Source organism: Notechis scutatus, chromosome 4 (genome assembly GCF_049901735.1).
Source record: "Notechis scutatus isolate UNSWTSFEM ecotype Mainland chromosome 4, rNotScu1.2, whole genome shotgun sequence".
Lineage (NCBI taxonomy): Eukaryota > Metazoa > Chordata > Lepidosauria > Squamata > Elapidae > Notechis > Notechis scutatus.
This window is the reverse complement of record NC_142012.1, coordinates 12,706,515-12,730,261: the sequence shown is the minus strand read 5'-3', so window position 1 is coordinate 12,730,261 and position 23,747 is coordinate 12,706,515. Positions and strand designations below refer to the sequence as shown.

At 43.0% G+C, this 23,747-nt stretch overlaps 2 protein-coding genes across 3 annotated transcripts in view; both read left to right on the top strand.

Moving 5' to 3' along the window:
* Window positions 1–254: 254 nt before the first annotated feature.
* On the top strand, window positions 255–21,934 carry LOC148130658 (placenta-specific gene 8 protein-like). 2 transcript variants are annotated; one of them, XM_087962810.1, is made up of 5 exons: window positions 255–329; window positions 422–460; window positions 1,507–1,625; window positions 2,853–2,977; window positions 4,889–5,125. In XM_087962810.1, the coding sequence occupies exons 3-5, from the start codon at window positions 1,520–1,522 to the stop codon at window positions 4,991–4,993; spliced, it is 336 nt and encodes a 111-aa protein (XP_087818936.1). In that variant the 5' UTR covers window positions 255–329; window positions 422–460; window positions 1,507–1,519; the 3' UTR covers window positions 4,994–5,125. The 2 variants fall into 2 exon arrangements, with proteins under 2 accessions (XP_087818936.1, XP_087818935.1); XM_087962809.1 differs by lacking the exons at window positions 255–329; window positions 422–460; window positions 1,507–1,625; window positions 2,853–2,977; window positions 4,889–5,125 and adding exons at window positions 14,306–14,314; window positions 15,520–15,644; window positions 16,899–17,023; window positions 18,842–21,934.
* The window catches only part of LOC113417836 (placenta-specific gene 8 protein-like), a 49,054-nt gene continuing 39,732 nt past the window's right edge, over window positions 14,426–23,747 (top strand). The window contains exon 1 of the mRNA XM_087962806.1: window positions 14,426–14,446. The gene's annotated coding sequence lies outside the window, so the exon portion shown is untranslated. The remainder of the gene's footprint in view (window positions 14,447–23,747) is intronic.

The window sequence follows — 23,747 nt, the reverse complement described above, 5'->3', positions numbered from 1 at the left end:
AAAGGTACTGGAAAGGTCAAAAATACTAAGGGATCTAGAATCTGAAACAAAACAAAATCAGAATTGTTTCTAAAGATGGGACAATGAACAATCAATTTAAAGATAATGTCTAAGCATTCCCAATCTTTACATCTCCTTATTTCTCCTAAATCAAGTTTTGTTTCTCCTCTGACCACCTCTTTTGGATTGTTTTTCCTTAAGTTTGTTTTAAAAAAAACATGCCCATCTTGCGGAAATAAAAATCATTTCCTCGTTTGAATAAACTATGGGCAGAGTTTATTGCAGCTTGGCAACGAGAAAGCAAATGAAGAAGAGAAGAAGAAGAAGAGGTTTGAAATCTTGCTTTCTTTGAAATCTTTCTGCCTTTGTTTTTTGTATTGATTCTAAACTAATAATTTTTTCCGAATTTTTATCTCCCTAGATCCAATTGGGTTGTTGAGAGACCGTCTTGTGATATTCGGTATTATATTACAGAATCTGAATTCTCATTTTTTGAACTTGGGAGAAAATAAGAATGATTCCTAAGATATAAAGATGATCCTTTTTTGCAGAAGAAAGCTAAGAAGTGACTGGGATAAATTAAGTGTTTAGTTTCAAATTCCCCCATTTCTAGTGCCTAAATTTTTGAAATCCTTATTTTTATTTATTGAATATCTGTGCTGCCTATTGAAATATCTATACTGTATTTAAAGGGGAGAAACAAGAATGGAATGGAATGGGAATAGGAATATATAGAATAGAATAGAATAGAATAGAATAGAATAGAATAGAATAGAATAGAATAGAATAGAATAGAATAGAAATAAAGGAGGATGTTTGTAGTTCAAATGAGGCATCCTTGGTACACTCTGAGCTTGCTTGTTTTCAGGCAGACATTTCCTTACCCTAATCAGTGTAGCGAGGAGTGTTGTTTGCTGTCAGTTTATATGCTGGTGGGTTGACTGGGTGGGGGAAGTCTTAGAGGTTATTTGGTTGGGCTGTTAATTGATGGCTCTTCGGAAGTTTCTTGATTGGGGTATTGTTTACTTGATTATTGGTCTGAAGTTAGCTTTGGATGCATAGGGTTCTGCGATGGGCTGTGTGTGCATGCGGGGGTCATGGGGGGTGTCACACTTGCATGCATGGGGGTCATGGGGGGGCCACACGCCCATGACTGGGGGGCAGGGGCATGCGCGGGGTGCTCACACACATTTCATTTTGGGGATGCGCGCGCCCTTGTGTGCTTTGGATACTTGGTGCCGAGAAGGTTAGCCATCACTGGACTAGAACCAAGGGAGGAAGGAGCAATTGGCTGAGTGCAGAGAGAGCCACTCTTTCAAAACAACAGAGGACAATTGGATATTCAGTATAGCTTTTTCCCAGGTTTAATTTGTGTATCAGAAAGACTTCATCCAGTATCCAATCTAGCAACCAGATCCCACTCAGTGGAGTTGGACCGAGATCACCTTCTACCAAGCCTGTTCATTGATCTCTTCTCTTTTTGGCTCTCTTCTTTCTTTTTCTTAGAAAATTGTCCAAAATGAATGTTCAGTCAGTGGTGGTCACTCAACCACAGACGATGGCAACAGTCCAAACCAACAATTGGCAAACAGGCTTATTTGACTGCTGTAGCGACTGTGGAGTCTGTAAGTGACTGGGCCAATTACTGAAAGTGGGGTTCTCAAAGCCATCTTGAGAAGATTGGGCTGAATATCCTTCCAGACTGGATAGGTTGCAGAAATCAATTGTTCCTTATAATTTGAGCAATGGATGTTTGATTATTGAACAGCCTATTGGATTGGAATTAGGATGGCAAAATATAAAAGGAGACATAGCTTCTATACTATTAAAAGTTGTGCATGGAACTTTTTAAAGTTCTACATGAAGGACATGAGCATGCTGAGGCCGAGGGTGGGGTTAAACGCACCATCAGCTTGGAGTCGCCATGCTCCCACAGGAGAACTAAATCCAGCCCCCAATGATTTCTGTTGACTCTTAATTAATGCCAATCTGCCTTGACCATTAGTAGATCTGATTCTTGTATAAAGCATGATGTAAACTCTATTCCAGCACCTGGTTTCTTGCGCCTGATGCTACACAACTGAAGAATTATGGGAAAAAAATTGTTAAGAAAACAATCTGGTGTCCTCCTAATGTTTTGAATTTTAATTTTCATAATGAAGGGTCCTTCCTGCTTTCAGAGCTTGGTTTTCTTGCACATGTTTCATTACCCAGGTAAGGAATATCACCAGTACTAGGGCAGCATCCTTGTCTTGTACTCAAGCTTTACTTACTTGATTAAAGAACCATCTGGAAGAAAACAACCAAGCTCAGAGAGCACCAAGGACACAACAGCTCAAATGTGACTTATAAATATCCTCTTCCATTGGTAATTGTCAGGCACAATCAACCCATGTGGAAAGAAGTCAATTAGCTACTTTATTACTCAAGCCTATAACATAGGAATCTTCTCAGACTGGCAGTCTGCACCTGGATCAGATTAGATAAGGTTAAACAGCATTCAAGGAAGATCAGACTTCACTCATGTATGGATTCCAGACTAGTTCCCTGTTTGATTCCTCTCCCTGGCTCAGCCAGTCTCTTTCCAACAGTAATTCCCTTAATTCTATTTCATAACAGTTGAGAATATCAGTATACAGAGAAGTGGGATGGGGTGTGCTTTTAAGTTAATGTGGTTTGTAAATTTTTCAGCCCTCCCCTCTCCTAGCTGAGGAGCTGTTTTAACTAGCATTTTCACTTGCAGTTTTGATGTTGCAGTAATGGTATAATTTGCACTTTCTGGGCCATAAATCTTATGTCATTCAACACTGTGCCAAAATCTTTCTACAGGGGCTTTTTCTTCCTCTCTATAGGTCTCTATGGAATGTTCTGCTTCCATTGTTTGGGATGCCAAGTTGCTGCAGCTATGAATGAATGTTGTTGCTGTGGTGCAAGTGTTGCCATGCGAGCTGTCTACAGGACAAAATACAATATCCCTGTAAGTAGATTACCTTGCCGAGACGAGAGAAACTCCAGTTAAACTCTAATTAAAACAAAACAAAACAGAAACCCAAAATTTTAAGAAGCACTCGTGAAATTGGAGAGAAGTATCAGCTCAGAAACGGGCTGGGGCAACACGCCACAACCAACTTGCTGCAGGATAACTTGTCATGGACAACTCCCCATGGGACAACTCGGCAAGGGAAAATTCAAGAATTCAATCTAATTATTTAAAATTATTTACAAAATTATTTTAATTTTGGTCATTCACATTTCATTTGGTCCCTCCTTTGGCATCTTTTCTTCAATGATACTATTCCATCATCTATTCAATATCAGTGTAATTCTTGTCGCAAGGCAAGTTGTCCTATGGTGAGTTGACCGTAATGAGTTGGCCATGGTGAGTTGGATGTGACAAGCTGCCCTAGACCCGCTTAGAAAGGGGGTGCATGCACAATCCATAAATTGGTGGCAAAAAAAAAAAAGCTGACCTGGGAAGTGAACAAATAGTTCTTTCATTTGTTATCTGCAGCAGACCATAATCTTTCAGACTTATACAGGGGTGGGATTCAGCCAGTATGGACCGTGTCGGGCGAACCCGTAGTTCCAGAAATGAATTGGCCCCACCTACCCAACCCTGAGCTAGTTTGCGAAGTCTGCGCTCACCATACCGGTGGTTACAACAGTTGAATTCCTGCAGTGGACTTATAGGAATGAAAATAAAAATGACACTTGTTCCATGCCAAACATAACTATCAAATCTACCTGGCCCACAAGGATGGGAAGGCAGAATATGTTACAACTCCCATCCATGAAGAATTGTCATCTGTGAGACCATAAAAAAACAAAAACCCTCTTCCTGCTGCTTTTCTGAAAGGCCCTAAAAACAAGGTTTTGTTAGCCTGAGGATCAGAAACAGAAATGGAGATGATCATGTGGTTAATTTGATTGTGTTATTGCTGCCACTGGCGATGGGTGAAGTGGATTTTTTAAAATAGGTTTTCATAATGTAATGGATTTGTGATGACCCGGGGCATGGCACAAAGGCAACATGGTTAAATAAGCAAGAAGAGTCCCCTTACTATTTCCAACCTTGCCCCCAATGTTCAGGTTGCCTTCAGCTGGATAAAAACTCTCCCAGGAACAGCCTTTAACTGTTCCCAGCTGCAGCTAATGAAGGAAATCAGGGCCCTTTCCTCCCCCATAAGCCACTCAACTTACGTTGCTCCCTTCTCCGTTCCTTCCTGCGTGCCCTAGGATGAAGAGGGGTGGGCCTGGGTCTTACTCTGAATTCCCTCTCCCTTGTTCTACCTCTTCCCTTCTCTGCCCAGACGGACTGTGCCCTTTCCCAGTTTCTTCCACAGCCAACAGAGCCACACTTCCACTTCCCGTCAGCTGTTTGGCTCCCCCCTCTGAGTCAGATTCCAACAGGGGCATGACAGGATTTCTGTTGTTAAGTGGGACATTAGTTAAGTGAGGTTTGCCCAATTTTGCAACCTTTCTTGCCATAAGTGGTTCAATGAATCACTGCAGTTGTTAAGTTAGTAACAAAGTTGTTAAGTGAATCTGGCTTCCCCACTGACTTTGCTTGTCAGAAGGTCACAAAAGGGGATCGTATGACCCTGGGACAGTGCAAGCATCCTAAATATGAGCCAGTTGCCAAGCGTCTGAAATTTGATGACATGAAACCTGGGGATATTGCAAAGGTCGAAATTGTGAAAAACGACCGTAAGTCACATTTTTCAGTGCCATTGTAACTTTGAATGGTCACTAAACGAACTGTTGTAAGTCAAGGACTGCCTGTATTTTGCCATCCAACATACAGTTAGCTTTTTATGATTCCATATCTCTACATCATGGTTTTATTGAAAAGGTTACGGATTAATTTGGTTTCTTTTCTTTTCAACAGGGATCCATCTGTGGGGATACCATCATTGTGGGGTTTTTCCCCACTTGTTCTCTCTGCCAAATCCAGAGAGATATCAACAGAAGGAAAGAAATGGGGATATTCTAGAAAACTTCATCCTAAACTCCTTTACATTTGCCCTTTTTTCATTAGAATTCTGAGAAGTAAGATGCAGTAGAGTAGTTTGTAGGAAGTACCATTATTTAGAGGCACCCTTGCTTTATGGTTCTAAGCATATTCATCAGATGCAGCACCCTTGCACAAGTCCTCCCCAGGCTCCTGGACTGGTCCCCGTTCTTCCCCACTGTCCGATTCTCCACAGGCTGCCAGCGAACCACAACAGATTTAGAACTCTGCCTATTTCAGAAATACATGGGCCAGAACCACGTGTGAGAATAACTAATTCATACTTTATATGATGGCCCAAAAGCCCATCTTAGCAGTAAGTATTATTGCAATTAATTTTGGAAAATGAAGTCTGGAAAATATTACAGCTTGCTTAATTATATTGACTATGCCATTCTGTATGGAGAATTTACCTAGAAATTAATAAAAGTAGCCTTGTGTTTCATATTTCACATTTTGTGTGTTTCAAATATTATTCCGCTCTACAAAAAAAGCAGTATGTGTTATTCCTTTAGGCTGTTTTTATGATGTAATGGTTCTTTTATTTATCTAATGGGTAAGATTTTCATCTGTACTGTATATATAAAGCAGGACAAGACGATATGGACAAATCTTTTATTTTTGTACTGTAATTCCACAAATAATGTCAATTGATGCAAATGTCACTCAGCGTTTGCCCTGGTTTTCTATCAACACAATGGAAAGAATGAACAATATGATGCTGTGGAATTTGTTTTAATCCCCTTTGAGTCAATGTTGCTTCAAAAGTGGTTTGTCCTTGCCCTCCTTCTTGGAGCTCAGAGGTCTGACTGGCCAGCAAGCTTTGTGCCTAAGGCAGGACTAGAATTCAGTCTCCTGGTTTCTAGCATGTTGCCTTAATCATTAAAGGTAAAGGTAAAGGTTTGCACATAAGTGCTACTCGTTTCCGGCTCTAGGGGGCGATACTCATCACCGTTACAAAGCCGAAGAGCCAGCTCTGTCCAAAGACATCTCCGTGGTCGTGTGGCTGGCATGACTAAAACCTGAAGGCTCACGGAACGCTGTTACCTTCCCACCAAAGTGGTCCCTATTTTTCTACTTTCATTCTACTTGGGCAAGTAATGGGAGCTCACTCCATTACATGGTGCTAGGGATTTGAACTGCTGAACTGCCAACTACTTTCTCATCGACAAGCTCAGCATCTTAGCTACTGAGCCACTGCATCCCTTTTGCCTTAATCATGACATAGTTGTAAATGATTCTGTGTAGGAAAAGTTTAAAGTGTTGCTTAACTGAATCCTTTTCACTTATCCATTGGAATGCATATTTTACAAAGTGTTTTAGTTTTTCTAGTTTTTTGTTTCATCGTTTATAAGTTTTTTTTTCCTTCAAGGCAAACAACATTACGCCAAGTTCAAAAAGACTTGAGAAATAGCAAGCTAAATGATCTAAGGTTAGAAAAAGCACAAAGTAGATAGAATTAAATCTTGTCTATACCATTACAGGATCCTTCCTTCCACCCTGAATCTACCTTCATTTATATCCTGGCTTCTGTTCTTTAAACTTTCGTCTCTCTGAGGATCTCATCAATTCCTCCCAACCTTCCTGTTAGATCTGGGAGAGTGGGTGCAAGGAACGGAGATGAGGCATCGAATAATGACTCCAAACTCTTTATTAGTGACTTCAGAACAGAGCGAAAATACTTGGGCAGCAGCAGCTCCTTTTATAGAGCTGGCTGCTGTATCATCAACCAATGATTTGAGTTTGCCGCGCTTTGGAGCATCCAATCACGGCGGCCCGCTATTAGCCAATCGGATTAGCCCAAAATGACTAATCACGATCTGCTATTCACGGACCAATCAAAAGTGCTGGATTACGATCCTGCCGTGGAAAGAAAACTATTAGAGTTGCAGGCTTACGAGTCTGCTTAGTTCGGAACACCCCTCCCCTCTAGGTTCCGTCTCAAGGGTGGGGTGATGTATTCTCGCAGGTAGGCAGGCCTTCGCACCTGTCTACCTGATTTGCGTTGCTCAACCAGTCTTTGCCCGGACTCTGGTTCCCGTGGGCTGTTTGTTGTGTCCTGCTGTAAGGGTGACCTGACTTCTGCGCTGGGTGACTCGGGGGTGCCATCACTACTCCCTTCAGGGCTGTTCTCTGGATCCTCTGGGCTTGTTGATCCCGCTTTGCTGTTTCTCGGAGAGATGACCACCTGCCACGGCTCCTCTTCGAATGGTAAATATTCTGGGCTTGTTTGTACTGATTGTGGGATTTTGTGTATTGGGTCAGGTGCCAGTTCGTTTATAACCCCCTCGAGTTCCCTTCCCCCCCTGGTTTGGAGTTCAGGGTTTGTGAAGGGGGTAGGTGTCATCCTGGAGCGTAGTTGGTCGATGTGGCGCTTCCACAGTTTCCCATCTGTGGTTTCTAAACGGTAGGAATGGGGACCCGTAAGTTGTGTTATTTTAGCGGGAACCCACAATGGGTCACCGGTAAAGTTTTTTGCGAAAACCGGGTCGCCTACCTTAAATGTGCGATATTTGCTGCTGGAACCCAGGGGCTTTTCCGGCATGTAGGCAGGGTGCAGACAGTCGAGATGTGATCTAAGTCTCCTGCCCATCAGGAGTTCGGCTGGGCTTTTGTTCGTGGTGCTGTTTGGAGTAACATGTTGAAGGAGAAGCATCCTGGTGACTTTGTCGTGGATGTTTCCTTGCTCCATTTTGTGTAATGTTTTCTTTGTGAACTGGACCATGCGTTCAGCCCTACCATTGGCCGCAGGGTGAGCAGGCGATGTTAAGGCATGGCGTATCCCCCGGTCTGCTAGGTACTGTTCAAACGCCAAAGCAGTAAATTGCGGGCCATTGTCTGAAACCAAGACATCTGGTAAGCCATGTGTAGCAAATACTCTGTTTAATTTTTTAACGACTGCCTCTGTGGTGGTGCTCTTCATTTTGTGGACCTCGAGCCAGTTTGAATAGGCATCCACTGTTATGAGAAATGTACATCCTTTGGTAGGTCCCGCAAAATCGATGTGGATACGGGACCAAGGACCTCTGGGCGTCTCCCATTCTGTTGGTGGTGCTTTTGGTGGAGCCGAACGTGTTTCCTGGCATTTGTTGCAGGTGGCCACCCAGGTTTCTATTTGTCTGTCCATACCTGGCCACCATGCGTAGCTGCTTGCTAGTGCCTTCATTCGCACGATGCCCGGGTGTCCATCATGCAGTAGTTTCAGGACTTTATTTTGTAGTCTTCCTGGGATGATAACTCTGTCTCCCCACAACACGCACCCTTTTTGGGAGAAAAGTTCTGTCTGTCTGTTTTTGAAAGGTTTAAATGCGTTGTTGGGTTCGCTGTCAGGCCAACCTCTCTCCACCCAGCTGAGGACCCATGCCAAACAAGGGTCCTTCTTTGTTTCTGATGCGATGTCTTGCGCAGTTAGTGGTGGTGAAGGGAGTGTCTCGATTTGCAGTGTGGATAGGGTTGGAGCTGGATCATCTAGGAATTCAGGTAGTGGTGAGCGGCTTAAGGCGTCAGCGTGGGGAATGGCTTTCCCGGTCGATGTCTTAATTGGTAATCGTATGCGGCTAAAAATTCTGACCAGAGTGTCATTCTTGGCGATAGGATGTGGGGAGTTGGTTTATCCCCTGCCAAAATGCCAAGCAATGGTTTGTGATCAGTGATTATGGAAAAGGATCGTCCATACACGTACTCGTGGAATCGCTTGATTGCAGACACAATAGCGAGGGCCTCTTTATCTAATTGGCTATAGTTTCTCTCAGTTTTAGATGAAGTTCTTGAAAAAAATGCAATTGGTGCCTCCGTCCCATTTGGCAGGACGTGGCTCAGGATGGCTCCTACTCCGAACGGTGAGGTGTCACAGTGACAGTTAATGGTAGAGTCTCGTTATATTGTATCAATACAGCGTCTGATGTTAAAAAGGTCTTTTACTTGCTGGAAAGCCTGCTCTTCTCGACGTCCCCAGAACCAGGAAGCCTTCTTGTCGAGGAGCCTATGCAGGGGTTCAGCAACGGTCGCCTTCTGGGGTAGGAAGATGTTATAAAAGTTAATGAGTCCCAGGAAGGCTTGGAGATCTGTCTTGTTTCTAGGTCTTGGGGTGTTTTTTATTGCAGCCAATTTCTTCTCAGTAGGGTGAATTCCTTGTTTGTCAAGCAGGTAACCAAGGAATTCAACCCTCTCAGTGCCTAGCTGGCACTTTTCCTTCTTAACCTTTAGGCCTGCGTCTTTAAATTTTTGAAGGACCATCCTTAGGCGTTTTTCTAATTGGCTTCTTGTGGGGGCGGCTATCAAGACATCATCGAAGTAGGGTACAACTCCTTTTATGCCCTGCAGCAACCTTTCCATCAGACTTTGAAAGATGCCAGGTGCTACGCTCACTCCGAACTGGAGTCTGTTACATTTGAACGCACCTCTGTGCGTGACTATAGTTTGGGCTTCTGCGGTCTCTGCATCTACGGGCAGCTGCTGGTACGCTTGGGCTAGGTCAAGCTTCGCGAATATTTTTCCGCCCCGAGTGAGTGAAGAAGGTGTTGGACCACGGGCACGGGATAGGCGCTCTGCTGCAGTGCGTGGTTCAGGGTGGCCTTGTAATCCCCACAGATTCTCGAAGAGCCGTCAGGTTTTATGGGGGTTACAATTGGGGTCTCCCATCGGGCGTGGTCGATGGGTTCCAATACGCCCTGGGCTATTAACTTGTCCAATTGTTCATCAATTTTTGGTTTGAGTGTAAAGGGCACTCGACGAGGCTTAAGGCGAATGGGTGCAATATCAGGTCAGAGATTAAACGATATAGGGGACCCCTTGTACTTGCCTAATTCCTCAGAGAAAACTTCTTGGAAGTCCTGGATGAGGGCCGCCTCCCAATCATTGCTTACGGTCTGGTTGATGCCTGCCAGCTCGATTACAAGCGGCGCGAACCACTGCAAGCCTAATAAGCTGGGTCGGTCTTTGTCGACGACGGTGAGAGGTAGGGTTGCGGTGTGGTCTTTGAAGGAGACTTGGACGTGACTGGAACTGGCGACTGGGATTCAATTTCCCTGATAGTCCTTCAATATAAGTTTCTGAGTGCTGAGATCCTGGCGGCGGATGTCAGGGATCAGCTGTTTGAGGGTTTTCCAGGAGACCATTGATAGGGAAGACCCGGAGTCGACTTCCATAACGCATGGGCGATCTTCAATGGTGACCCTTACTCGGATTTTCCTTGCATCAAGGGATGAAGCATGGCCGATGGTGATGGTCTGGTGCGCCTCTTCTCGTCTGGTAGAAGTGGCTGGTGCTCGATTTCTATTGTAGTGATTCCATGGGTTGCTTGGGCAGTCCCGATTTAATGGTGGGGTGCCTGTTGCCTGCCGGAAACTATTTTCTCTTTGGTTTTGGCTGGAACCTTGCTTGCCCCTGCAGACTTTTGCAATGTGGCCCCTCTTCCCACAGGAATGGCAGAGGGCATCTAGGAACTTGCAGTCTGACCGTGGGTGGTTTCCCCCGCATCCAGCACACTGATACGGGGGCTTATGACTCTGCTGGTCTCTCTGATCGTGCTCCGACTTGAGTCTGTTGACTTCCTCTTCCTCACTTTCTGACGAAGATTCGAGGTCTTCATGGTGGGTGGCCATTGTGTGCCTTTCCGAGGGAAGAGCAGTGTCGCTGGCGAGTTGGCAATTTTGTCCGTTCGCTCGGCGCATACGGGCTGCTGACTTCCTGGTTGCTTCTGCTGCAGTAGCATCTGCGATGACATCTGCGAGGGCGATGTCCCCCTTCGCCATAATCTTGCTCTGGGTGGTGAGGTCTCTCAGACCCAGAACAATCCGATCTCTCATGGCTTCTTCCAGATTTGCGAAGCCACAGAGTCCGCCTAAGTTTCTGAGGTCCGCTACGAAGTCTCCAACGCTCTCGCTTTCCCGTTGGTCCCTCTGGTAAAACTCGTGTCTTCTAATGAGGGTTGGCACCGCTGGGGCATAATGGGCCCTGAGGATGGGAGCAAGGGTATCCCAGTCCATCGTTTTGACTTCTGCTGGCTTGGCGAGTGCCTTTGCCATCTTGAAAACGGTGGGTCCGCAATGGGTTAGGAATACAGCTCGTTTCTTGCCAGGCGTAGCATCCTTCAAATTATTGGTTTCCAGGAACATTTGAAACCTGTCCATATACGAGTCCCAGTCTTCATTGGCTGGATCAAATGGAGCGGGTGGTATGGCGCCGCTGGTCATTCTGCCGCTATTGGTGCGCTCTCAGCCACATGCTCTGTTAGTGTTCAGTGAGTGCTCAGTCAGCTCTATCGTCTCCGCATCCCATCCTCGTCGCCAGTGTTAGATCTGGGAGAGTGGGTGCAAGGAACGGAGACGAGGCATCGAATAGTGACTCCAAACTCTTTATTAGTGACTTCAAAACAGAGCGAAAATACTCGGGCAGCAGCAGCTCCTTTTATAGAGCTGGCTGCTGTATCATCAACCAATGATTTGAGTTTGCTGCGCTTTGGAGCGTCCAATCACGGCGGCCCGCTATTAGCCAATCGGATTAGCCCAAAATGACCAATCACGATCCGCTATTCACGGACTAATCAAAAGTGCAGGATTATGATCCTGCTGTGGAAAGAAAACTATTAGAGTTGCAGGCTTACGAGTCTGCTTAGTTCGGAACACTTCCTTTTCCTTTTCACACATTAATTCTACTTTCATGTGGTCATTCTGCAATTTGATTCACATTCTTTCTCTCCCAATCTTTTTTTTATACCTTTAAACCGGTTCCTTGGCAACAACTGTGTTGACTGGCCCCTGCAGTCCCTTTTCTCAGCAAGATTTCCAAACTGGTTTGCCATTACAAGTAGACCTCAAATTTGGGACCGCGATTTCCCTTGCAGTTTTCAAGGAAATCATAGCTGGTTTTATGACCTTTTTTGCCAAGGTTGTTAAGCGAATCAGCCCAGTTGTTAACTGAATCAGGCTGTCATTAAGTAAATCTGCTTCCCCCATTGACTTTGCTTGTTGAAAGCCAGCTACGATGGTCGCAAATGATGATCTAGTGATGAAGCACCCACAACTTCTGAAGGCAAAGCTGTTCCACTGGTTAACTGTCCTCACTGTTAAGAAGTTTCTCCTTAATTCCAGGCTGCTTCTCTCCTTGATTAGTTTCCATCTATTTATTTTTTATTTTATTTATTTATTTGATTTGCCAATTGTTTACAAGATAATAAGTATAAGTGTATACATAGTTGTGAATACATGAAATGGGTACATATAAGAAAAATAAAAGAAGAATAAGAGAAACAATAGGACAGGGACGGTAGGCACGTTGGTGCGCTTTATGCACGCCCCTACAGACCTCTTAGGAAAGGGGTGAGGTCAATAGTAGACAGTCTAAGGTTAAAGTTTTTGGGGTTTGGGGAAGAAACTACAGAGTCAGGTAGAGTATTCCAGACATTGACCACTCTATTGCTGAAGTCGTATTTCCTGCAATCAAGTTTGGTGCGGTTAACTTTGAGTTTGTATCTATTGTGTGCTCTTGTGTTGTTATGGTTGAAGCTGAAGTATTCATTGACAGGTAGGACATTGCAATGTATGATTTTATATACCATGCTTAAATCAGACCGAAGACGGCGTAATTCAAGGTTTTCTAGTTCTAGAATTTCAAGTCTGGTGGCATAAGGTATTCTACAATGAGTAGAGGAGTGGAGAACTCTTCTTGTGAAATATTTCTGGACTTTCTCGATTGTGCTAATATCAGATACGTAATGTGGTTTCCAGATTGATGAACTGTATTCGAGTATTGGTCTAGCAAATGTTTTGCATGCTCTAGTTAGTAGTGTGATATTACCAGAGAAAAAGCTATGTAAGATTAGGTTAACAACTCTTAATGCCTTTTTGGCTATGTAGTTGCAGTGGGCTCTAGCACTTAGATCATTAGAGGTGAGTATTCCAAGGTCCTTTACAGAGCTTGGGTCATCAACAAGATCTTGACTATTCAGGTTGTATTTTATTTTCTGATTTTTTTTGCCAATATGTAAGACAGAGCATTTATTTGTTGAGATTTGAAGTTGCCATTTGTTTGACCATTCTGATACATAGTCAAGATCTTTTTGTAGGGTAGCAGTATTGTCTGTGGTATTGAACAGCTTTACATCATCAGCGAAAAGAACGCAATTGCTCTTAATATGATCACAGAGGTCGTTTATGTAGAGTATGAAGAGAGTTGGTCCTAGAACACTGCCTTGGGGGACACCACTATTGACAGGTACAGAATTTGATAGGACGCTCCCAATTTTGACCATTTGTTGTCTGTTTGCCAGGAATGCTTCTATCCAGTTATTCAGTTGTCCAGAGATACCATGGGATTTTATTTTTAGGAGTAGTTTGTTGTGTACCACTGAATCAAAGGCTTTACAGAAGTCTATGTAGATTGCGTCTATTGCTTTGCCCTGGTCGAGTTGTGTATTGTTTCTCGTCTTGCCTTTGGTGCTTTGGAGAACAATTTGACCCTGCTCTTCTTTGTGGCAGCCCGTCAAATACCGGAATGCTGCTATCATGTGACCCCTAATTCTTCTTTTCTCCAGACTAGCCAAACCCAAATCCTCCAACCCCAGAGGTGGCATTCAGCAGGTTCTGACCAGTTCTGGAGAACCAGTAGCAGAAATTTCGAGTAGTTCGGAGAACCGGCAAATTCCACCTCTGACTGGAGATTTTGCAGTATCCTTCCCCTGCCACGCCCACCAAGCCACGCCCACAGAACCGGTAGTAAAAAAAATTGAATCCCACTACTGCTCCAACCGTTCTTCATACGTTTTAGTCTCCAGGCCTTTAATCCTCTTAGTTGCTCTTCTTTTCTTCTTCTGTATCAGCAAATACAGGCCTGTTGCCAAGGGTCTGGATTTTAATCCCATGACCACGAGGATACTGTGACTGTTGTTAGGAGAAGTGGTCATAAATCACTTTTTTCAGCATCACTGCAACTTTGAATGTTGCTAAATCGATGCTTCCAAGTGAAGGACTATCTGTGATTAGAGGTATCGGAAAGGTCAGAAATACTGAGGGATCTAGAATCTGAAACAAAAACAAAAAAATCAGAATTGTTTCTAAAGATGGGACAAGGAATAATCAATTTAAAGATAATGTCTAAGCATTCCCAATCATTACATCTCCTGATTTCTTCTAAACCAAGTTTCGTTTCTCCTCTGACCACCTCCTTTGGAATGTTTTTCCTGAAGTTTGTTTAAAAAAAACACGCCTATCTGGCTGAAACAAAAATCACTTCCTCATCTGAATAAACTACAGGCAGAGTTTATTGCAGCTCGGCAAAGGGAAGTCAAACGAAGAAGAAAAAACGGTTTGAAATATTGCTTTCTTTGAAATCTTTCTGCCTTTGTTTTTTTGTATTTATTCTAAACTAATAAATTTTTCCAAATTTTTATCTCCCTGGATCCAATTGGGTTGTTGAAAGACTGTCTTGTGATAGTCTGTATTATAGTGCAGAATCTGAATCCTCATTTTTTAAACTTGGGGGAAAAGAAGAGTGATTCCTGAAGTAACACAGATATGAAGATGATCATTTTTGCAGAAGAAAGCTAAGAAGTGACTAGGATAAAGTTAGTGTTTAGTTTCAAATCCCGCCCCCCCTTTACATCTCCCTAGAGCCCAAGTTTTTGAAATGTTTATTTTCATTTATTAAATATCTCTGCTGCCTATTGAAATATCTATACTGAATTTAAAGGAGAGAAACAAGAATGGAATGGAATGGGAATAGGAATATATAGTATAGTATAGAATAGAATAGAATAGAATAGAATAGAATAGAATAGAATAGAATAGAATAGAATAGAATAGAATAGAATAGAAATAAAGGAGGATGTTTGTAGTTCAAATGAGGCATCCTTGGTGCACTCTGAGCTTGCTTGTTTTCAGGCAGACATTTCATGACCCTAATCAGTGTAGTGAGGAGTGTTGTTTGGTGTCAGTTTATATGCTGGTGGGTTGACTGGGTGGGTGGGGGAAGTCTTAGAGGTTACTTGGTTGGGCTGTTAATTGATGGCTCTTCGGAAGTTTCTTGATTGGGGTATTGTTTACTTGATTGTTGGTCTGAAGTTAACTTTGGATGCATAGGGTTTTGCGTTGGGCTGCGTGCGCATGCGGAGGTCATGGGGGGTGTCACACTTGCATGCATGGGGGTCATGGGACTGCAAGCCCCTGACTGGGGGGCAGGGCGCATGTGCGGGATGCTCACACTCGTTGCATTTTTGGGATGCACGCTCCCTTGTATGCTTTGGATACTTGGTGCCAAGAAGGTTAGCCATCACTGGACTAGAACCAAGGGAGGAAGGAGCAATTGGCTGAGTGCAGAAGGAGCCACAACAGAGGACAATTGGACATTCAGTATGGCTCCGTCCCAGGTTTAATTTGTGTATCAGAAAGACTTCATCCAGTATCCAATGTAGCAACCAGATCCTACTCTGTGGAGTTAGGACTGAGATCACCTTCTACCAAGCCTGTTCATTGATCTCTTCTCTTTTTGACTGTCTTCTTTCTTTTTCTTAGAAAATTGTCCACAATGAATGTTCAGTCAGTGGTGGTCACTCAACCACAGATGGTGCTAATGGTCCAGCCCAACAGCAACTCTTGGCAAACGGACTTATGTGACTGCTGTAGCGACTGTGGAGTCTGTAAGTGACCGGGCCAATTACTGAAAGTGGGGTTCTCAAAGCCTTCTTGGGAAGATTGGGCTGAATATCCTTCCAGACTGGATAGGTTGCAGAAATCAACTGTTTTTTTATAATTTGAGGAATAGATGTTTAAGTATTGAACAGCCTATTGGATTGGAATTAGGATGGAAAGATATAAAAGGAGACAATATGGCTTCTATATTATTAAAAGTTGTATATAGACCTTTTTAAAGTTCTACACAAAGAAGATGAGTAGGGTGAGCCTGAGAGTGGGGTCAAACACATCATCAGCTTGGAGTCCCTATGCTCCCACAGGAGATCTAAATCCAGCCTCCCCCAATGATTTCTGTTGACTCTTACTTAGCGCCAATCTGCCTTGATCATTAGTAGATCTGATTCTTGTATAAATCATGAGGTAAACTCATTGTGCTTTTGAACTTGGTCCTGGTACCTGGTTTCTTGCACCTGATGCTACACAACTGAAGAATTATGGCAAAAAAACCTGTTAAAAAAACAATCTGGTGTCCTCCTAATGTTTTGAATTTTAATTTTCATAATGAGGCGTCCTTGCTGCTTTCGGAGCTTGGTTATTTTCTTGCACGTGTTTCATTAACCAGGTAGGGAATATCCCCTGTGCTAGGACAGCATCCATGCTAGTATTCAAGCTTTACTTACTTGATTAAAGAACCATCTGGAAGAAAACAACCAAGTTTGGAGAACATCAAGGACACAACAGCTCAAATGTGAGTTATAAATATTCTCTTCCTTTGGTAATTGTCAGGCACAATCAATCAGATCCATGTGCAAAGAATTCAATTAGCTATTTTATTACTCAAGCCTATAACATAGGAATCTTCTCAGACTGGCAGTCCCCAACTGGGTCAAACTAGATAAGATTAAACAGCATTCAAGGAAGATCAGACTTCACTCATGTACGGATTCCTGACTAGTTCCCTGTTTGATTCCTCTCCCTGCCTCAGCCAGTCTCTTTCCAACAGTAATTTCCTTGATTCTATTTCATAATAGTTGGGAACATTACTATAGAGAAAAATGCAATTGGCTGTGCTTTTAATTTAATGTGGTTTGTAAATTTTTCCGCCCTCCCCTCTCCTAGCTGATGTTTTAACTAGCATTTTCACTTGCAGCTTTGATGTTGCAGTAATTGTATAATTTGCACTTTCTGGGCCAAAAATCTTATGCCATTCAACACTGTGCCAAAATTTTTCTTCAAGGGCTTTTTCTTCCTCTCTATAGGTATTTATGGAATGTTCTGCTTCCATTGTTTGGCATGCCAGGTTGCTGCAAATATGAATGAATGTTGTTGCTGTGGTGCAACTGTGGCCATGCGAGCTGTCTACAGGACAAAATACAATATCCCTGTAAGTAGATTACCTTGGCGAGACGAGAGAAACTTTAGTTGATCTCTGATTGAAACAAAACAGAAACCCAGAATTTTAAGAAGCATTCGTGAAATTGGAGAGAAATATCAGCTCAGAAATTGGACTGGGGCAATTCACCACAGCCCATTCACCACAACCCACCTGCAATTTTGGTCCTTCACATTTCATTTTGCCTTCCTTTGGCATCCTTTCTTCAATGATTCTATTCCATCATCTATTCAATATCAGTGTAATTCTTGTTGCAACCCAAGTTGTCTAATGGCGAGTTGACCGTAATGAGTTGGCTGTGGAGAGTTGGATGTGACAAGCTGCCCTAGACCCGCTTAGAAAGGGGGTGCATGCACAATCCATAAATTTGTGGCAAAAAAAAAGCTGACCTGGGAAGTGAACAGATAGTTCTTTAATTTGTTATCTGCAGCAGACCATAATCTTTCAGACTTATACAGGGGTGGGATTCAGCCGGTATGGACCGTGTCGGGCGAACCCGTAGTTCCAGAAATGAATTGGCCCCACCTACCCAACTCTGAGCTAGTTTGCGAAGTCCGCACTCACCATACCGGTGGTTACAACAGTTGAATTCCTGCACTGGACTTATAGGAATGAAAATAAAAATGACACTTGTTCCATGCCAAACATAACTATCAAATCTACCTGGCCCACAAGGATGGGAAGGCAGAATATGTTACAACTCCCATCCATGAGGGATTGTCATCTGTGGGATCGTAAAAAAACAAAAACCCTCTTCCTGCTGCTTTTCTGAAAGGCCCTAAAAACAAGGTTTTGTTGGCCTGAGGATCAGAAATAGAAATGGAGATGATCATGTGGTTAATTTGATTGTGTTATTGCTGCCACTGGCGATGGGCAAAGTGGATTTTTTTTAAATAGGTTTTCATAATGTAATGGATTTGTGATGACCCAGGGCATGGCACGAAGGCAACACGGTTAAATAAGCAAGAAGAGTCCCCTTACTATTTCCAACCTTGCCCCCAATGTCCAGGTTGCCTTCAGCTGGATAAAAACTCTCCCAGGAACAGCCTTTAACTGTTCCCAGCTGCAGCTAATGAAGGAAATCAGGGCCCTTTCCTCCCCCATAAGCCACGCAACTTACGTTGCTCCCTTCTCCGTTCCTTCCTGCGTGCCCTGGGATGAAGAGGGGTGGGCCTGGGTCTTACTCTGAATTCCCTCTCCCTTGTTCTACCTCTTCCCTGCTCTGCCCAGACGGACTGTGCCCTTCCCCAGTTTCTTCCACAGCCAACAGAGCCACACTTCCACTCCCTGTCAGCTGTTTGGCTTCCCCTTCTGAGTCAGATTCCAACAGGGGCATGACAGGATTTCTGTTGTTAAGTGGGACATTAGTTAAGTGAGGTTTGCCCAATTTTGCAACCTTTCTTGCCATAAGTGGTTCAATGAATCACTGCAGTTGTTAAGTTAGTAACAAAGTTGTTAAGTGAATCTGGCTTCCCCACTGACTTTGCTTGTCAGAAGCTCACAAAAGGGGATCGTATGACCCCTGGGACAGTGCAAGCATCCTAAATATGAGCCAGTTGCCAAGCGTCTGAAATCTGATCACATGAAACCTGGGCATATTGCAAAGGTCGCAATTGTGAAAAACGACCATAAGTCACATGTTTCAGTGCCATTGTAACTTTGAACGGTCACTAAACGAACTGTTGTAAGTCAAGGACTGCCTGTATTTTGCCATCCAACATACAGTTAGCTTTTTATGATTCCGTATCTCTACATCATGGTTTTATTGAAAAGGTTACAGATTAATTTGGTTTCTTTTCTTTTCAACAGGGATCCATCTGTGAGGATGCCTGCATTGTGGGGTGTTGCCCCACTTGTTCTCTCTGCCAAATCCAGAGAGATATCAACAGAAGGAAACAAATGGGGATATTCTAGAAGACTTCATCCTAAACTCCTTTACATTTGCCCTTTTTTCATTAGAATTCTGAGAAGTAAGATGCAGTAGAGTAGTTTGTAGGAAGTACCATTATTTAGAGGCACCCTTGCTTTATTCTTAACCCAAAGATTCCATTTTAGCACTGATTCAGAGGTCAAACGCTAGTCGCGCAAAAACTTGCTCCTTTTGGTCCTGTCCTTGTCTTTGTTTGTTCTTCCCATGTCTTTTAAAATGGAAAACAAAACATTTTGTTTGCTGCTGCTATTAAACAATTAAGATTTTTTTTAAAAAAACAACAACCTACTAGACCTTTGAAGATTTACCGGTGGATCTACCATTCTCCCTTTCCTGTTTTAAAGCTACTGGTGATTTTGGTTTGCAAGGTGTAGTAACTGGAGAATATAAGGTAAAAGGAGCCATAACTAACCTACCTGAAAGTGCTTGCTCTTCAGAGGTGGATGACTACAACTATTGTGTTTCCCAGCCATCACACCTTTGAATTAAAAGAGTTCGAAAGCAGCATATGTGGCGAGCACCATCTTAAGAAGAACTAGTGTTATGTGATTGTTTAGCTAGTAAACTATGTTGTTCTTACTCTTCTACTGTAGCTAATAGAACAAACTTTCCTAATGCTGGTGTGCGAAACTGCCAGGCAGGCTGGAGGGAGGAATCAAGTGAGGGCCCAGCTTGGAGTCCTTGAGCAGCCACAAGCACATAAGCTCCACCTACCATACAATCAATGAAGCCTTATCTGGCTATTCCCAGGGGAATACATGTTGTCTGATGAGATTCTTGTAACGTAGGAGATAGGCGATAAAGTTATGACTTTCGTTATTCATTAGTGGCTCCAGACAGGGGTGAGATTCAAATTTTTTAACAACCGGTTCTGTGGGCATAGCTTAGTTGGTGGGCGTGGCTTGGCAGTCATGTGACTGGGTGGACATGGCTTGGTGGTCATGTGACTGGCTGGGCATGGCCAACTGAACATCACTCACATTGAGGCACGCATCTCCTCGCCTGGCCTCTCATGACTGTGGGGATGCTGCAATAGTTGTAAGTGTGAAAAATGGTTATAAGTCACTTTTTTCAGTGCCATTGTAACTTTGAATGGTCACTCCACACAAGCAAAGTACCAAAGCAAAGGAGGGGGGAAAAAAACTCCAGAGACGTTCCTGAGACAGGAAGTCTAGTCCTGCCAAGAATGTAATAAGGGTTAACAGAGAGGCAGTTTCTGTAAGCAACACCAGAATGTTTCCTTCCTGCCTTCCTTACAGGACTAGGCCAGTAATTTCTTCTAACAACCGGTTCTCCGAACTGCTTAGAATGTTAATAACCGGTTCTAGCGACTAGGTGCAAACTGGTAGAATCCCACCCCTGGCTCCAGATGGTTACACCTGACAGCCTGACACTCTCTGTTCCTTTCCACCACTACCATGGAGTTTCATTTCTCTGAGACGGTCATACATCACAGTAAAATTAAAGCTCCTTGACTTGAAATTCTTCCCAGGATGATGTGTTCTAGACCAGTGATTTCCAACCAGTGGGCCGGGGACCATTGGTGGTCTGCAAGAAAATTTTGGTGGTCTGCAGAGAAATGTCACCCCCAAAGCATCCCTCAAAGCAATTAATCCAGGCTGCACAGGAACACAAGTCTTGCGTCGCTTGCATTGCAAACAACACGAGGTAGTAAGGGGAGTGGGGAAAGGGCAGAGGGGGGTAACTTGCTCCACTCATCCCACGTGCCTCGCCTGGCCACTGGGCTGCTTTTTTTCTGCTTCTTTCTTCTTCTGCTTTTGGCTGCACACAAGGAAAGCAGCAAAAGTTTCTTTCTCTCCCCCAAACTCCGGCTCTTTGGGAGTCTTTGGGACCCTGCAAGGCATCCTGCTCCAAGAAGCTGCGCCAGCAAAGACTATTTCCTCTTCCAATGACTTTCCTTGTCAGAAGGTTGCAAAAGGGAATCACATGATAGAATAGAATACAACAGAATTCTTTATTGGCCAAGTGTGATTGGACACAGAAGGAATTTGTCTTGGTGCAAATGGCCTCAGTGTACATAAAAGAAAAGGTACATTCATCAAGAGTCAAGAATCATCAGGTACAACACTTAATACTAATAGTCATAGGGTACAATAAGCAATCAAATCATACTAGGAAACAGTCAATATAAATCGTAAGGATACAAGCGACAAAGTTAACAATCATACAGTCACAAGTGGGAGGGGATGGATGATAAGGAGTGATGAGAAGATTAGCAGTAATAGTAGTGCAGACTTTGTAATAGTTTAAAAGTGTTGGGGGGATTATTTGTTTAGCAGAGTGATGGCATTCAGGAAAAAACTGTCCTTGTGTCTAGTTGTTCTAGTGTGCAGTGCTCTACAGCGTCGTTTTGAGGGAAGGAGTTGAAACAGTTTATGTCTGGGATGTGAGGGGTCTGTAAATATTTTCACAGCCCTCTGTTTGACTTGTGCAGTATACAGGTCCTCAATGGAAGGCAGGTTGGTAGTAATTGTTTTTTCTGCAGTCCCAATTATCCTCTGAAATCTGTGTCTGTCCTGTTGGGTTGCAGAACCAAACCAGACAGTTATTAGAGGTGCAGATAACAGACTCAATAATTCCTCCGTAGAACTGTATCAGCAGCTCCTTGGGCAGTTTGATCTTTCTGAGTTGGTGCAGAAAGAACATTCTTTGTTGAGCTTTTTGATGATGTTTTTGATGTTAGGTGTCCATTTTAGGTCATGTGATATAATAGAACCAAGAAATTTGAAGGTCTCTACTATGATGTCTAGTATTGTAAGAGGTGGTAGTGTGGGAGGTTTTCTTCCAAAGTCTACCACCATTTCTACATTTTTGAGTGTGTTCAATTCCAGATTGTTCCAGTTACACCATGAGGCAAATTGTATAACTTCCTGTCTGTATGTGGATTCGTCATTGTCTTGAATAAGAACAATCACTGTGGTGTCAACAGTAAACTTCAGTATTTTAACAGATGGATCGTTTGAGATGTAGTCATTGGTATAAAGGGAGAAGAAAAGTGGAGAAAGCACACAACCTTGGGGGTCCCCTGTGCTGATTGTACAGGTGTGAAATCCTGAGATACTGCATTTGTCATAAATATGAACCAGCTGTCTAATATCCAAATAGAAGTCACATGACCATGAGGATGCAGCAAAAGTCATGTGTGAAAAATGGTCATAAGTAACTTTGAACAGTCACTAAACGAACTGTTATAAGTCAACCATCTCTACTGAAGAAATGGAGGCCTGCTCGTTTACATTTTCTGTTCTTTTTTTAAAAAAACCATCTTAGTGCCTTTAGATGCACTGTGAAAATCACAACAGTTAAAGTTATGTTGGCAAATATATAAAACATGGCCCTGAAAGTTTTGTTGACTACTTCTTCTCAGATCTGTTTAGTATTTGGGTTTTAACCAACATCATAAAAATACTGTATTCACCTCTGCCTTGTAGCCTGTTCCATAAAGCAGCTTATGGTAAAACAAGGGACAAAAGTAAATTATTCAATAAAGTGATTTCAGCAGCCTTAAATATAATAATATTAATGCATTCTTTTTTTAGCAACTTGGATGCTTTTGTTCTGACCAAGGCTTCCTGAGATTGTTATTAAGCAAATGCTTAGTACAAACAAGTCTTGTTTTATTTCAACACTGGGAATTATGTTCATTCCCAGCCTGTAATGAGTCCCAAACCATCCCTTGAGATAAGCACCCACCTTTCTCTCCTTTGAATTTCTGCCAAATGAAGCAGTGCTCATCTCCGTTGCAAAGCCGAAGAGCCAGCTCTGTCCAAAGACATCTCCGTGGTCGTGTGGCTGGCATGACTAAAACCTGAAGGCTCACGGAATGCTGTTACCTTCCCACCAAAGTGGTCCCTATTTTTCTACTTTCATTCTACTTGGACAAGTAATGGGAGCTCACTCCATTACATGGCGCTAGGGATTTGAACTGCTGAACTGCCAACTATTTTCTCATCGACAAGCTCAGTGTCTTAGCCACCGAGCCACCATGTCCCTTTTGCCTTCATCATGACATAGTTCTAAATGATTCTGTGTAGGAAAAGTTTCAAGTGTTGCTTAACTGAATCCTTTTCACTTATCCATTGGAATGCATATTTTACAAAGTGTTTTAGTTTTTCTAGTTTTTTGTTTCATCGTTTATAAGTGTTTTTTCCTTCAAGGCAAACAACATTATGCCAAGTTCAAAAAGACTTGAGAAATAGCAAGCTAAATGATCTAAGGTTAGAAAAAGCACAAAGTAGATAGAATTAAATCTTGTCTATACCATTACAGGATCCTTCCTTCCACCCTGAATCTACCTTCATTTATATCCTGGCTTCTGTTCTTTAAACTTTCGTCTCTCTGAGGATCTCATCAATTCCTCCCAACCTTCCTTTTCCTTTTCACACATTAATTCTACTTTCATTTGGTCATTCTGCAATTTGATTCACATTCTTTCTCTCCCAATCTTTTTTTCATACCTTTAAACCGGTTTCTTGGCAACAACTGTGTTGACTGGTCCCTGCAGTCCCTTTTCTCAGCAAGATTTCCAAACTGGTTTGCCATTACAAGTAGACCTCAACTTGCCACCAAATTTGGGACCTCAATTTCTCTTGCAGTTTTCAAGGAAATCATAGCTGGTTTTATGACCTTTTTTGCCAAGGTTGTTAAGCAAATCAGCCCAGTTGTTAAGTGAATCAGGCTGTCATTAAGTAAATCTGCTTCCCCCATTGACTTTGCTTGTTGAAAGCCAGCTACGATGGTCGCAAATGATGATCAAATGATCAG

What these genes read in the sequence shown, in the direction of transcription:
- LOC148130658 (XM_087962809.1), top strand. Translation starts at nt 15,533, where the DNA reads ATGAATGTTCAGTCAGTGGTGGTCACTCAACCACAGATGGTGCTAATG. An exon ending in CTGTAGCGACTGTGGAGTCT is followed by an intron (nt 15,645 to 16,898) that starts GTAAGTGACCGG and finishes TCCTCTCTATAG; the next exon opens with GTATTTATGGAATGTTCTGC. An exon ending in GGACAAAATACAATATCCCT is followed by an intron (nt 17,024 to 18,841) that starts GTAAGTAGATTA and finishes TCTTTTCAACAG; the next exon opens with GGATCCATCTGTGAGGATGC.